The sequence below is a fragment of the Brachionichthys hirsutus genome, chromosome 18 (genome assembly GCF_040956055.1).
Source record: "Brachionichthys hirsutus isolate HB-005 chromosome 18, CSIRO-AGI_Bhir_v1, whole genome shotgun sequence".
Classification (NCBI taxonomy): Eukaryota; Metazoa; Chordata; class Actinopteri; order Lophiiformes; family Brachionichthyidae; genus Brachionichthys; species Brachionichthys hirsutus.
Genome location: NC_090914.1, coordinates 8,556,741 through 8,571,956, shown reverse-complemented (window position 1 = coordinate 8,571,956; position 15,216 = coordinate 8,556,741). Strand labels below are relative to the sequence as shown.

The following is a 15,216-nucleotide window of genomic DNA, read 5'->3' as shown; positions in this document are numbered from 1 at the left end:
GTCATATAAAAAAAAAAGTGATGATTTGATGTTTAAATTAAATGAAAAGTCAAATAGCTTACCACAAATATCAAATTGTTTAATCTCCCCTTGAACCTTATTATTGATGGATCATCTCAATCTTTACCTCCTGGTTGCTCTTGCTGTTCAGCTCCGAGTCCCCGACCGAACCCGGCGCCGGTTCTACATGACCGTCTTGCGCTGCGCTGTCAACCTGCGAGACAGTCTGGCCCTTCCTCTTCTGCGTCTTTTTCGACGGCCCCGCACAGTCGCCTTTCGCCCGCTTCTGTCGGAAGCGAGCAAGCTGCGCAGGAAGGACAGTGAGATGTACATGGACACATAGGTCAAGACCACTGAGCACCACCACACAATTAGCATAGTGAGACTCGGGGGTGAAGGGTGAGGAAACGCTTGAGGCCAGATTTATCACCAAAGTTGGAAATCACTAAGTAGTAATCAGAACATCATTCTGGCATTGAATGGCTGACAGTCCATGCTGTAAGAAATGCAGCTAGAACATTTTCACAGAGCTCCTTATTTTGAAGGGTCAGAACAGAACGGAAAGACAGTGCCAAAAAAATAGCCAAGCGGAAAATCCCAAATTAACACTCCAAATAGCCTAAACCACATCCTGACGAGGCATCCAAATCTGAAATGAGGCGATAGTGCTAAATATTGTCAAATCTCAACAGAGCTGCAGCAAAGCCTTGAAAAATGGAGTGACGCACTTTAGACAATCTCTCAGAAGCCCAGAAACAAAAAAGAGCAAAACACCACATCCTCCAGTCACTTTCCATTTTTCCACTTGCAGAAAAGTCAAAGACAGTGACAATCAAAACTGGCTGACAGGAGCTTTATAAAGCATCACAAATGAGATGACAAAAACATTAAGTTAAAATGGAATAAATGCAGAATTTGTGAAGTTCATTCACAAAACAAAATCCCCAAGTCAAGCCATGATTTGTAACAGTAATTCCAAAGGGAACAGTTTGGTATAAATCCACTTCAGGTTGCATCTGTTTGCAACACACCTCTTCTCGTCACTCCATCAGGTGATCCGCTCCCTTTAAGCAGTTCGCACTGACAGACACTTTCACGAAGCCCTCCTGAGTCCTGAGCGACAGTCAGTCATCGACCTCCTTTTCCGTTGGTGGTCAGACCCATCGCTTCTTCCGTTTGGAGCAGTTCTCCGATTCTCCAGTAAATGCACATCTCGTCACACGCAGCCGACGGCACATTGTGCCAAACCTTCATGCTAGAACGCTCTACTCCAGCCAAAGCAGAGATCCAAAAACTCTGCGCAGGGAAAGGCATGCGTCTAGACTAAGAAAAGAGGGTGGAGACTGGGCAGAACATTCACACGGAGAGGAGGAGACAGCGCTCCGTGTGTGGTGAGCAGCACCAGCGTGCATGCTCAATTCAACTGAGATTTCACGGCCCTTTTTTTTGCTTTGTGTGACGATGACTCATATATATGCACAAGACACCGCTGTGTGTGTGTGTATTTGTGTCAGTGTAAATTCTGATTCGGTGCTAGGTGGCTAGTCATAAAAGCACAGTGCAGATCTGCTTTGTACTCCCATTTCCCACCATGCAATGCATCCACAAACACAGCATCGCTCCTTGAATTGCTTTGCTTGAAACAATCATTCCTTGAAAGCTACAACATTTCTAATCCAAACCTAATCTCCTCTCAGTACGACAAATACATCTGAAATATTTGATCCGCCAATACAGCAACGACGACTGACAGCACTGCATTACCATAGCAACACCGTTCCCGTGAGATGCAAGTGTAACATATTCAACCTCACCAAATCTCATGAGCTCACTGCACCACCTGATGGCCTGTACCCAACATGGCAAGGCGTGTGGCTATATCGAACATTGAAGTAATTCATATAAGATGTACTTTATTTCAGGTCTATGATTTTTGATAAAATAATAATTATTTATTCCCTTAAATTACAGAATTAAAGCAACCGCAAAACATTAGAAATCCCTGATTGCACACCCCAGAAGAAAAAGGAAGAATACCAAAATGACAAAGAAATACAGAAATGCAAAGAATCACGACGCAAATTCAAAAGTCTACACCAGTCACCAGGTTCTATACTTACCGAATGGCCTTGAGGCATGTTGGAGGATTTCTGTTATAATGAATACCAGCAGTATTTGTTATTATGTATAATATAAAGGTACCAGCTATATATTCTCAAAGGGTTCTGATGGTAGATTATTTGAAGAATATTGGTAAGGGATTTGAAGAACATTTAAAAGCTAATATTAGGATTTTTAATACATTTTCATCCTCCCTGTATTGCATTTATCGATCCTTGTTAACAGCTGTGATAACTAAGAAGTTTCGACGGAAGTCTTAAAATGCAACAGTAGCTTGATGAATCTAAACAACGTGCTAAGACGTCGGATATAATGCATTGCAAAGCTAAATGGAAAGCCTTTGTAATATGCTAAATGAACCCATCAGGTTTGCATGCTAAAGTAAGAATCCCTCTTCTTTGTAAATAATGCCATCATTCTGTCTCTGCTAGACTTCAGGTGCAAATAGAGGAGATAGAATAGTTGACTACTTAATAGTCTAAATATTATTCTTTTTTATCACAAAGGCAATGCATGCTACTACATATGGGCAGCAAATTAATAGAGCCCTACAGTAGCGTTTGATGTGGATACAGTAGACAGTGGACAAACACAGCTATCACAAAAGAGTTGACTAGCTTCAACTGCTAGGCGCTAGCACTTATTAGCATGCGTTAGCTGTTAGCAACAAACCTTAGCTCTCCCAGCGTCTAATTTCCTCTGCCTTTCATCTTCATCCATCTCTCCGTCAACTAAAACAACTAAGAGTTAAACGCATACGTCCCGATTCAACTGCAAACCAAAGACACCTTATTTTTTTAGTAAGTTTTAAGTAGACTAAATCTTTCAGCCTCCTTTAGACTAAAGTGTCAACAGAGAACATTCAATATGGGGGCCGAGAGGTCTTAACTCCGCCCTTATCGAGTTTCTGTGAGTGCACGCACCAATCAGATCATCGCTTCACACATTTTTAAGATTTGAAGTTTCCTTTTATGTCCGCGCTCCTGCCCGTGCTTTGCATATCTCAAAACTACAATCTATTCGTCCCTGTGAAGCAAATCATTTTAGAAAATAAGGCCCTTGTAACAAATTAGGACAAGGAACTACAAAAAAATATATTCGAATACTGTTTTGTCTAGAAAAGATCCGGCGTCCACTACCTCAGAACATATCTTATAATTTTCTGCTTCTTAACTTTGAAGGTGACTGGACCCCCCACTAGAATTCCTAAGCATGGCCTGCTTAGGTTTTTAAGCATTTTATGTTTTACAAAACTCTACTTTTTATATTCTTGTTGGTCTTCATTTTAACAATCTTAGTAGAAACAGCAAAATAATTGATCAGTGTTTACTATGGGATGATAAAAAATATGATGGTTGAAACTAAACTTGAAAAACAAAAAATTCGAACGCCCGAACAGGGACTTGAACCCTGGACCCTCAGATTAAAAGTCTGATGCTCTACCGACTGAGCTATCCGGGCTCTGCAGGCCATTCGAATACGCCATTATTTAGAGTAAGATGGAGGTAAATAAATAAATAAGCACTTTTCGTATACGAAAAAAATACAAATCAATTGTGTTGCGTTAATTTGCAAGCAAACCACATTTCCAGGCCAATCTCTGACAACCAATCACGTTGTGTGCGCTGTTCTGACCTAACTAGTTCCTGCTTTATCTGTTAGATTTTTCACTATCCTGTTTCTGCAATGACCCTATATAATTGATTTTGACCACCTTTGCTGAAAATTGATGTTTGCACTGTTAGGGCTCAGTCCATTCTAAAGAATGAAGAAGAAACTCACATCTGTTCCATTCAGCTTTTGCGCCATCTCTTGGTTCATGTGAGTTGATGATTCAGACGACACAAACAGGATTATTGCCTGGTTTTAATGGATGACTTTACAGCTGTACAAAATGGTATTTTACAGGATTTATAAAACAAAAAACATAAATACCATCAATACACTTAATCACCGTCTGCTTAACATATCATCAGCTCATGTTCGCGGTGTTATTTTTTTACTTATCTATTTTTAACCATGACCAAATGACACGCAACAGCTCTTTGTTAAATTAACCAATTACAAAATATATGCTATATGTACAAGTGACACCATCTACATTGACTAATTAATAAAGTGCATACATTTTCTTCTGAAGAACCGAAGCTTACTTACTGGAAACAAGAACATCATGTGATTAAGCAGAAGGGGACGGTGACATCAGTGTTTACTATGGGACGATTTACGACTCTTGAATGATCATGCACTTTTCATATGGCGCAGAAGTCAGTTGTAATTGTAAATGCTTAAAACAGCCTTGTCTGTTGCACCCGTACAAAAGTCTATTTCGCTGAATGTGCACTGCTTAAGCGTCCCACATTTACTGACTTCACCGCCATCTAAATTTAATTAATGCAATGTCATAACGACTGCTGTGAAATAGCCTGACAATTTTCTTTTACATTTGCCTTGCGTAGAACGTCAGTATGTGCGTTGCAATTTATTTGCCTATATGTGCAAATGGAGGCGTAATACAAGCTGAAATACAGCTTGTATTATCACATAAATCACATTTGCGGCTAAATGTTCTGCATCCCCCCTGTAGCACTGACATATTCACAATTTCTCTGTACCGTGCAGTAAAACATATGGACTTTATTTAAAATTTACTGATCATATAAAGGAGTGTGGTCTTTTCTAATGCCATCTTTGCTTATTACAAATTACTTGATCGTGTAGTTTCATATCGGATATCGAATTAAAATATACCCTTTCTTCCTGTAAGAAGTCATACTGTATATCGCCTTTGAAGGAACGATAGCATCATCAGTCATGACCTTTCCAGATGATTTCAAAGTTTCCGTGTTTCTTGGGAACAGCTCTCTTTCACATGCCCTTCTTCTTCTGTGTCTCTTGTGATGGTCACTCATATACATTTGTTTGCTCCAAGACAGAGAGATATGTTTAGTTATCTATGGAGGATGGTACACCGACACTTACATGGTCTTTACGTTACCTAAAGTGAGAGGAAGAGAAAAGATAGGTCCATTTAGTTTCAGTGCATAGTGAGCAAATGAACGCAAATATTCACGCAATCAGGATTTACTTTGAGGATGTGAGGAGGCATTTCATCCTCTGAGCTCTCCTCGGCTAGAGGCTCATGACGTTGTGGTGCTTGACTTTCCTCTGCCCATCCTCCCATTGGGACACGGGCTGACCTGACTACCCTTGTCCCCGCACCGAAAGAGCCTGGAATACAGAAAGCATTTTCCTGTTTAATGTATGCCACCTGTGCTAAGTGACCTTGCAATATCATATTTTCTTTTCTGAAGTGACTACATTTCTATGACAAGACTCTTTACTGAAATATATTTTGTATAAATGTGTATTTAGTCCATTTATTATTTTTAGTTTGAAAAATTGGTGGTGCTGCAAGGTGAGCAGAATAGTTGGGAAAGGTCGGAACAGAAATAAACTCCATTATTATAAAACGCACACAGCGTGACCGCATCCTAACAAGGATACCTATGGAAGGATCACTTCTCTGCTGCTGAGTGCTGCTCTGTGATGACGCCCGATCCTGGCCCATGGTGGTACTGCTGGTGGCTGAAGCTGAAGTGGGAATGGTACTGGGACTGGGGACTGTGGTGGGGAAAGTGTGTGAACGAGGAAAATGTCTCGAGTGAGGCTTGGGTTCGCTCCTCACTTCATCCGGGGCGCTGTCACTGCTCTCGTCGCTAGCCTGCCTGTGCCAAGCGTGTCGAGACAGCCCGCCATAAGACTGCTGTTTGTGGAGCTGCAAGGGAAAAATATCGAGGCGGTAAAACGGATGAAAGTCGGCGAGATATCTAGCGTAAGAAGAGAAATGTGCTAAATTCATCCCAGCAGATGTCCTTTACACTCTATACATGTCCATATGCAATTACCTCATGGATGTAAAGCGCATGGATGCTCATCTCAGTGGAGGCATACTCTGATAAGACCATACTGGTGAGTTGACCCTCCCATGCACTGCTGCCTGAGCTCACAGTTCGAGCATCAGTCCTACAGAAAGATGATGCAAAAATATAAAGACATGAAGATGAGGTTATTCATCACAATAATAACCTCTTTGAAGTGCAATATGTTGGATTATGCAATTGAAATGGTGAATTTTCCATCTCCGTGAAAAGAACCGAGTTAAAAGTTAATGCAGAAGGAGGGCGTTCCTACCCAGAGCCTGCCATTGCTTTGTTCATGGCTGAAGAGTGGACAGCTGCCCCGTGAGCAGCAGTCAAACTGCCTCTCAGGTGTACACTGCTGCTGATTGGGGAAAGGGAGCGTAAGGCAGAAGCTCCATCACTTACGCCACCCGCAGCTTGATTGGTCATTGAGCCGTCCCTGGCGAAATGAACAGAGGCCAGTAAAGAGGGACCTCCAAAGAGGTTTGCAATGAGGCTCCGTGGCTACAAGAGGGAGAAAGGTCAAGAGACAGTAAATCATTTTTTTTTTACCTCTGACGATGAGATGAGATCTAAGTGTGAATGTTAGCTTAGCACTATACCTCAGACTGAGACGGGGAGAATGGATGTGCGTCTGAATTAGCTCCCATGGCCTCTCTGTGAACTCGCTCTTTCAGCTGACTGATGAAGTGTGTTGTCTCCTGAGGAGGCTGCCACTGAGGATTGGTGATGGCAAAATGCATCAAAGATAATTCCGTCTTCCCATCCTCTGCTTGTTGGTAAATAGAAGCTTTGGTCTTGCCCTCTGACATCCACTGTACAGGCAGGATTCATGTTTCAATGAATTAAAAGAATTCAATTCTCACAGTTTATGCATACCGTAATTCCCGGTGTACAAGCCGCTACTTTTTTCCAATATTTTGAACCTTGCGGTTTATGCAACGACGCGGCAAATTTACGTATATTTTCCCACTTTCGTTACGAGCCGTGTTTCGTTAAAGTCTATTTATTTTCGTTACGAAATTAACGCCCGCCCGCCCGGAGGGAAAGCCCCGCTTGCGCGTAGCTGGGGAGATCCGCGAGAAGGGCCCGGCGCGCGTCCAGAGTCGCCGCCGCCAGACCGCCGTACCCGGTCCCCGGCGCCTGTCCGCCATCCGCTACGCGGCGTCGGACGCGCCGACCCGCGGGGAAGGAACCCGCCCCCTCGACCTCCCGGGCGTCCCCACCCCTGCCGCACCACGCTCCCGCGGACGGAGGATGAGGGGCACGGGGGCAAGGGGGACGGGGACACCCCGCCAAGCGGGCGCGCGCGCAGCCTCCGACGGGCGGAGAGGGGAGGGCGGAGAGGGGAGGGCGACGGGGCGACTGCTCCCCCAGCCGCGGCTCGAGCCCAGCCCCGCTTCGCACCCCAGCCCGACCGACCCAGCCCCTAGAGCCAATCCTTATCCCGAAGTTACGGATCTGATTTGCCGACTTCCCTTGATCTAACATGCCAGAGGCTGTTCACCTTGGAGACCTGCTGCGGATATCGTTACGAGCCGTGTTCCGTTAAATAGCATTTGTTTCAATGTACCGGTAGACACCTGCAGTTTACGAATATGTGCGGCTTATTTTTGTACAAAATAAATATTTTTTTAAAATTCAGTGGGTGCGGCTTTTTCACAGGTGCGCATAATAGTTCAGCAATTACGGTAAATAGTGGATTAGATACTTAATGGCTGTCTTTATCCAGGTATCCACGTGTGGCAGTCCTTACCGCGGGGTGCCCATGCTGCCTGATGTCCATCTGGGCAAAGGAGCAGGTGTCTCCTACCCCGACCACCTCCACAGTGAAGTTCCGGAAAAAGTCAATGATCTCCAGAGACTTCCTCCTCAGGCTGAAGATCAGGATGATGGGAGTCACCACTGGACTGAGCAGCTCCTCTAGAATAAACACCTGGAGAAATTCAGGAAAAAATATTTTTAACTGGAGACTGTAAACTGTTGTCATTTAAAATATTAGTAAGTCACCATTTAAATAGCATTTCAATTTGCTATTAATATTCTGACTCTGCAAAGTAACCAGTAACTTGAATTATGGAACAACAGCATTAGAGTAATTTAAAAAAAAATCTCTACTTTTCACCAAAAGTAAAATCTGCTTTTGTTACTGTACATTACATCACAGGAACATTTAATTTTAATCCAAATAATTACTGGTTAGAAAGAGTCAGTCACTGGTCTCCTTGAGTAATAATAAGTGGTAAGGTACATCAAATCCTAAATTTAAATCTCGCCTCACACCGCCACCCACTGGGACAGTCTGAATGGAGGTACTTAGACAGCTTCTTAGCATGGTGTGAGACCCCCCCCCCGGTGGCTTTGGTGGGTCTGCTTCATCATTAACAGCAGAAACGCAGTGATGTTTGAGTCTGTAATGAGTCTAAAGCTCTGCATCAGAGCTCAGTAAATATTCTCCAGAAAATGATCAGCTATATAGAATTAGATTTTCAAATAGGATTTCACAAAGTTACTACCGGTACATGTAGGTGTTTTGAGTCACAGTAGAAGTTAATTCCCTGGCATTTATCGCCACTTATACTCACAGCTTTGTACTGGAATAGCTGGGAGAACTGGTCTCGGGTCTCATATCTGTGGGCATTGCCCTGCCAGTGGTCTGGCATGTAATGGATATGGGCCAGGATAACCCGTAGCAGCTGCTCAGGACAAAACACCATGTTCTTATCAGGAATGAATGATCTGAGGAGAGGTGAGAGAAAAGAAATCAGTCCAACCACATCAGTCCATAAGTTGCCAAATAGCATTAAAGTTACTCTGGGTAAACTGAAAAGGACAATCACCAAATAATTTGTGGTTAAAAGTCATAAAGGTTTGTGTAGATGTAGCTCTCTGAAGATTATTGGCTTATATTTATATTTTCTATATGTAAAAGACTAACAAGTGCATAGTGATGCATTGTAGTCATTTTTGTTCTTTATTATGCATGACTTCATTGGAAATGCAGGCTTCTGTACTTGGTTATCACTACCTGCACACTGTGACGCACACTCCAAGCAGTGTGATTGATGAGAGAACATGTTCCACTGCAAGAACATCCTCATCGTAGATGGTCAGAGCGATGAGGACAGCCAGAATGGACCCAGCAAAGAATGCCACGTTTTTGGCAACTACCGTCAGCAGGGGTGAGAGGAAACAGTTCATATACTTGGATGAAGGCTGAATGGAACGAAGGAAGAGGGGGAGAAAAAGATGAAGACAAACGTCATTATGAAAAGGCTTCAAAGGTCCACTGATTGTAAAAGGCAGGAAATGAAACTGGAAAATAACCTTGTAGCCTTTGCTGAGACGTGACATAAGCTCATGGTCCAACTCATTGAAGTGGCGCAGGTAGCATCGACCATAAAGCGACCAGCATCTCGCCCCCAGAGAACCAGGCTCTCTCTTAATCACCTGGGCACACACAAACAGAAGCGCAATCACAAGAGCCTCTTGTCCAGGGCCCTGAATATGAAAGGAAATTCCACAATGTACCGTGTGTAGCATATATAAACCAGATACCTCTGTGTAACTAAAGAAGGCGTAGAGAATCTGCCACACCAGGATGACAGGACACAACAGAAGATTAGCAATCCCAATGCACAAAATACGGGACGCCAGTCTGTCTGCTAACTCGAGCCTGTTACCTCCTCTCTTGTACTCTGGCTTCAGGCTCCACTCATTCTCAAACAGAGAGCCTAGAGAGGAAGGAAAAGAAAAAAGGAGGCGAAAAGTAGGCATGCTTGTCACTCCAAAACGTAAACATATGAGCATGCACATCTGGATATAATGCACACAGCATATAGTATGATGAATATCACACATGGACACACCTGGACCCCAGAAGAAGATGAGCTCAAAGTTGTATTTCAGCCCCCGAGTGTAGAACACACAGTCCCTGAGTACGGGAAGTTGAAATCGCACGGGAAGGAGTGATTTGTTTACCATGGCAACCTAGAAAGAGAGCTTTAGTTTGCTTTGTAATTATTTCTTTTTTGCAAGAAGCTTGAAAAGACATGGATATTTCAGCAAAAAAACAAAAAAGCAAAACAAAGAACGTACCATGTAATTCTTAAAGCGGAGGATGCGATGGTAAACGTCCAGCTCTGTCAGCTCTTTCTTATGGATGCAGATCTGGTGCTCTTTCTGGATTTCAACTATCCTGACCTGAACCTCCTGCCACGTTGCGTAAGGCAGCTCTGACTGAAAAGAAGTTGCAACATTGATTTTCTTGTTAAGAAAATGATGCTACAAATCTGCCCAAGATAATAAATAACAATAAAAGCTCAACAGCGCCACTCTGCCTCACCATGGTCATCTTGAGTGCGTTGATGTAGAAGCAGCGGATCTCCCAGTAACAGCAGACATTGTAGATGAATTTGACAAAGCGATGAAGCCAGAAAACCCCAGAGATTATTAGGACGAAGATCACAAACGCGTTGTCTCGGATACTGTGGAAGAAAAAGTTCACTTCGCTAAATTCTCTCGAAATCAAGGTATCATCCTCCTGATGGAACTCCTGGCACATCACCATTATGACTTCGCACTCACCGGGCACTGCACACGTCCACTGGGAGGAAGGCATCAGGCAAAGTGACTTTCGACGAGTCGGTGTGATTTACAAACTTGTTAGCGAAGAGAATGTCGTAGTCCACGCAGTTAGCCAGGAAGACCGTGAAGCCAACCACGAATAGCAACTGACTGCATGAAGAATAAAAAGAGTTAGAATCCAGGATTGCTGGACACATCAATCATTCTGACGGATAAGATACGTACACCAACTCAAAGATCTCCCCTAGCAGCATACAGGTGAATCCATTCTTCTGGTGAAGATTATATACGTAATGAGCGTTAAGGAACATTTATCTGAGGTTAGACATTTTATTGGGTTAAACTTTTGAAACAGTTGGGCCAAAAACCCAACAAAAGGATATTCTCTGGAAGAACAGGTCCAGGTTCTCGATGTGGTGCCATTGGGCTGCAAAGGATTTATTTATATCACCAACAGTGGAAAAGAAGTATGTGTGTTTAAGGTCAAAATTTGTTTGTGTACGCATGTCATACATTTGGCTCCTTCAGGTACATGCATCAACAAGTTCTCCTCTCCAGGGGGGGAGTCGTTATAGGATGCCTCCAGGCGCTGATACTCTGTGTCAAAGTGTGCCATAGTGACATCAGCTTCAGTCTCACCAGGTCACTAAACACACTGTGACAGACTGGAGCAGGGAGAACCACAGGGAGAGGAAAAGCAGGTTGAATGGGTATTAACAAGTAGTTCAACATGCCAAGAAGGAACCGGCACCATTACACCTAGACCAGATCTGGAAGGAAAAACATCTACTTTAATTGATCCTAATGGAGGCCAGATGTTAAGATCATATTGTGTACAGAACATGAGAGGTGGGGAAACGATATAGTTATTGACTGTCAAAGTAAAGATATGCATTCTTACCTCCATTGCATTTCAGTACGTGTCATCCAGCTCAGTCGTTTTCTCAGCATTCCCAGCTGTAAACAAGAGTTACCACTGTGCTCTTATGTCAATGGGAGCAGTACAGGATTCAGATCGACATTCTCAGACGGAAAGAAAATGCTGTTGTGTTTGATAATGATTAGTAATTGATCATTAGTGGGGGGGGGGGGGGGGGGGAACTCACACATGAAGCGAACACGGCAGGACTGATTCAGGTGTTGTTGTCGCGGTGTGACAGCGCAGGCCATAAAAACGTCACGCCCAAAACCCGCAGCGCTTCCGCGTCGTTACGTCGTTGCGGGTTCGCGACGCCATTTAAAACGCCGAAGCCAAGTCGAGTTTATCTGACGATCGTCTGGGTTTCGTTTTCTTTCGGTTACCTCGAGTCCAGTTTCATTTTCGAAACAGCCTAGCAGTGTGGCGTCCGTCTCCGTTCACTGGCAGGAGCGCTACCCAATCAGGAAAAGGATTAGCCCATCAGCCAATCACACGCAAGCAGAGGCCGACTCCAGGAGGAAGTGACGCACGTCAGCGAGCTCGACAGCACGCCCTAAATTAATGGGGGAAATTAGTTATAGATCCACAAAAATAAGAAAAGACCTGCCTTCAAACATTTTTATAATGATAGTTTATAATCATCTAAAATTAATTAGTGGTTTATTGAATAAAAAGGCTTAAAAAACTTTCAATATCTGTATCAACTACAATTATTTGAATGTATATAATGGTTTTGCATATTACCCCCTGGCAATTGTTCTGTGATCTTTATATACTGTTTTGTATACGTTTTGAAATAACATTTTATTTTAAAAAATGAATGCGGAAAATGACGTTTTGCTTCCACCGTCTGGTTGTTAGGTTTCATCACAATGGTGTCAGGTACCGTAAGCACAAAAAGTGATGCCTTTATTGAAATTCTACTATACATAAAAGAAATAGATCTTAAACCTTCCAGGATGGTCAAAAATTATTTATTATAATGGTATTATTATTATTAGTAGTAGTAGTAGTAGTAGTAGTAGCAGTAGTAGTAATAACAAGCTGCACTGTCTAAATGGATATTTCAAAAAAGGCCAGGGCTGCCTTGAGTTCAAGGGGATTCTGTGTAATCTAGTTATTATTGTGATCAGGGTAATTTAATCTGTTCTGATTAGGATTAGTCTTCAGTATAATCCTGCAGAAAAGTCTGTCACAATGAAGCTCACAAGCTGACGAACACAATAATGCAACTGCACATAAACATAAAAGTACCGTAAAACAAAGCAGGACTATATTCAAAAGGTGCCCAACAGAAATTAACAGGAATTTCCACCTTAAACCATTTGATGTAATTGTATTCTTCTTAACTAACTGTACAGGAATTTGTTACCGTAAAATTGCCAATGTTGCAAAGAATAAATACGGGAAGCTGGCAAGAGGTTACTTATTTCATGTTTTTAACTTTACGTCTTGTTTTATTCTATATGATAATTCTGTAATATTGTGTGTGCATGTTGGTAAACCTAATCTACTGCAGGATTCATCTTGCTGATTAAATTACCACTCTGTCTGTTGGGAATTAGGGGGTTGCATTGACAGCTAATTTGTCTAAAAGATGTGCCATCATGCTGCCAAGCGACCCATGGGGTGCTGAGATAGCAGGGGTGAGGGACAGGATGTGGTAAATGGGGGGGGGGGGGGGGGGGGGGGGTGGGTGTGCCGGGAAGGGGGCAGGGAAAAGAGAGTCTGGATGAAGTCATTTCCCTGGGGTAACTTAATTAGATAAAGCTTCATCCTGTACATGCACCCATTTAAACCCAACACAGCAGGTATGGAATGCACACACACATGGCGACATGTGTATCTGATAGATCCCTGTTGTTAAATGGGATTTGTTCATTGGCTATACATTATGTTGAAATGTAAAGGGAAGCAGAGCACAGCCATGCTAAAAATATTTGGGATGAGAAGGAACAAGGCATTGAACATTTTAACGTTTAAATCTTGATTTTTTTAATTTACTCCAAAACTTTCTTTGAATTTGACCAGAAAAGATGCCCCTTTGTCCCTCTGGGATCATTTAAAAAGGTACGAGAGAGCTTTTAGCCGCCAGGCCTTCAGTTTAACCAGCACAATTCAAGGTTGACGAACAACCACTGACTTTGTCTCAGTGTGGTCTCCTAGACTGCCATAAACCGACGTGTCTGCAGGAAGAGAGCTGGGAACAGAAGAGGGGTTACTGAAATAGAGAGAGGTTAATAACCGAAGAGAGATTTATGGATGCTTTGGCCATAAAATGGATTGGCTGTGACATTGTGAATGAGGGCTCCTAGCACATGCAGCATATGTCATGCGTGCACATAGACACACTCAGACACCCGGTACTGGATACATGTGATAAAATCTCTGCTGGTGATTGTGCTTCACTAAATATGTGAATGCCCTGACGAGGGGTCTTGGCTCTACGATCATCTGTCTATGTCTTCACTCAGGAAACCAGAGAACATATTGATGATCTGTCTGAAACGAACACACACACACACACACACACGGTGTAAGTAAGTAAGAGGAGAAGGAGACATCAAGGAGAAAGAGAGAGGAGGGAGACATGGGCGCTGTGGTCAGATGAGTAAGCAGTGTTCTGCTCCTGACTAACAGAGAACAAAATCTATCCCACAATTCACTGCTGTAGGTCACTTTGTCCTGATGATGTCATCGCAATGATAATTTAAAAGTCTAGACGTTCTAATATCTGTCTATTGCAATGCACATCTCAATGCATGCATGTGTTCATATACATATTGGGTTGATGGCTACTAACTATATAATTATGGACAGCAGCAACTTCTGATGAACTCCTCTGGGACTCTTTTGAATTTGTTCTAAATTCCATGCATGTTAAAAATGCATTTGATTATTTGTTTTGTACAACATGGACTAAAGGGACAAGGAGTTCACATATTTTGTGTGTATGATACAATTATAGATCATAGTGACACCTCTTTGCAAATGATTCCTTCCCTTGTGTTGTTTCAGCTTCCCGTAGATCATAAATAATTTCAACACCTAAGAGTCATCCACAAGATAAAGGTAATAAACAAAGCTGCACCAATATATGTTAACAATAGATCAATAAAAGGGTAATAAAGCACAATCAAGAAACCATAAATTTGAGTCAATAAGAGGGAGATCTTGCAATGATGCAAGACTGCATTTGTAAATATTAATTATTCATAACTGGAGTCTGATTCAGATGTTCGGTGGCCCTTCACAATCACTTGGAGAGGCTTGACACTAAATCCTGACCAATCAGGAAATAGATTCCTCACATTAGAGCCCTTTCAGATCCATCAGCATATATACAAGAAGACACACTTGCATTTTGTAGCACTGTGAAAAGGCCACCAGTCATTGAATCATTACACCCGTCACCAGGACGACATTGCGTTACTCAGATCTAATGCCAATATAATGATAATCAGATCATTTGTTGATACTATACAAGCCCACAAACACGTGTTTATGGTCAGCATTTGGAGTATAGCTAACAATGCATTAGAGGAGTGGATTAAAGATGAAAAAAGACCATAAAATAATTAGAAATTCATTAATTGATTGATTTTTCAAGTAAATGTTTCATTAATTTTAGATTATGGCTATTGGTTTGGCCAAGATATCTTGACC

At 42.5% G+C, this 15,216-nt stretch overlaps 2 protein-coding genes and 1 non-coding gene across 3 annotated transcripts in view; all 3 read right to left on the bottom strand.

The window, feature by feature from the left end:
- The window catches only part of pcnt (pericentrin), a 30,405-nt gene extending 27,564 nt beyond the window's left edge, over window positions 1-2,841 (bottom strand). Inside the window, exons 1-3 of the mRNA XM_068752124.1 lie at window positions 2,794-2,841; window positions 2,121-2,150; window positions 128-304 (exon numbers count right to left, since the gene is read on the bottom strand). Of these exons, the coding sequence (XP_068608225.1) occupies window positions 128-304; window positions 2,121-2,150; window positions 2,794-2,841 (255 nt within the window). The remainder of the gene's footprint in view (window positions 1-127; window positions 305-2,120; window positions 2,151-2,793) is intronic.
- Window positions 2,842-3,509: 668 nt separating this feature from the next.
- trnak-uuu (transfer RNA lysine (anticodon UUU)) lies at window positions 3,510-3,582 on the bottom strand. Its single transcript has one exon. It is a non-coding gene; the product is annotated as a tRNA-Lys (tRNA).
- Window positions 3,583-3,975: 393 nt separating this feature from the next.
- On the bottom strand, window positions 3,976-11,247 carry atg9a (ATG9 autophagy related 9 homolog A (S. cerevisiae)). The gene is made up of 18 exons (XM_068751795.1): window positions 11,145-11,247; window positions 11,015-11,058; window positions 10,857-10,921; window positions 10,632-10,781; window positions 10,390-10,531; window positions 10,143-10,283; window positions 9,914-10,034; window positions 9,603-9,778; window positions 9,372-9,494; window positions 9,073-9,260; window positions 8,630-8,783; window positions 7,801-7,980; window positions 6,647-6,859; window positions 6,316-6,548; window positions 6,030-6,147; window positions 5,629-5,899; window positions 5,210-5,352; window positions 3,976-5,119 (listed from the first exon to the last, which is right to left on the bottom strand). Exons 1-18 carry the CDS (start codon window positions 11,245-11,247, stop codon window positions 5,111-5,113), a joined length of 2,574 nt encoding a protein of 857 aa, XP_068607896.1. The 3' UTR covers window positions 3,976-5,110.
- Window positions 11,248-15,216: the final 3,969 nt, after the last annotated feature.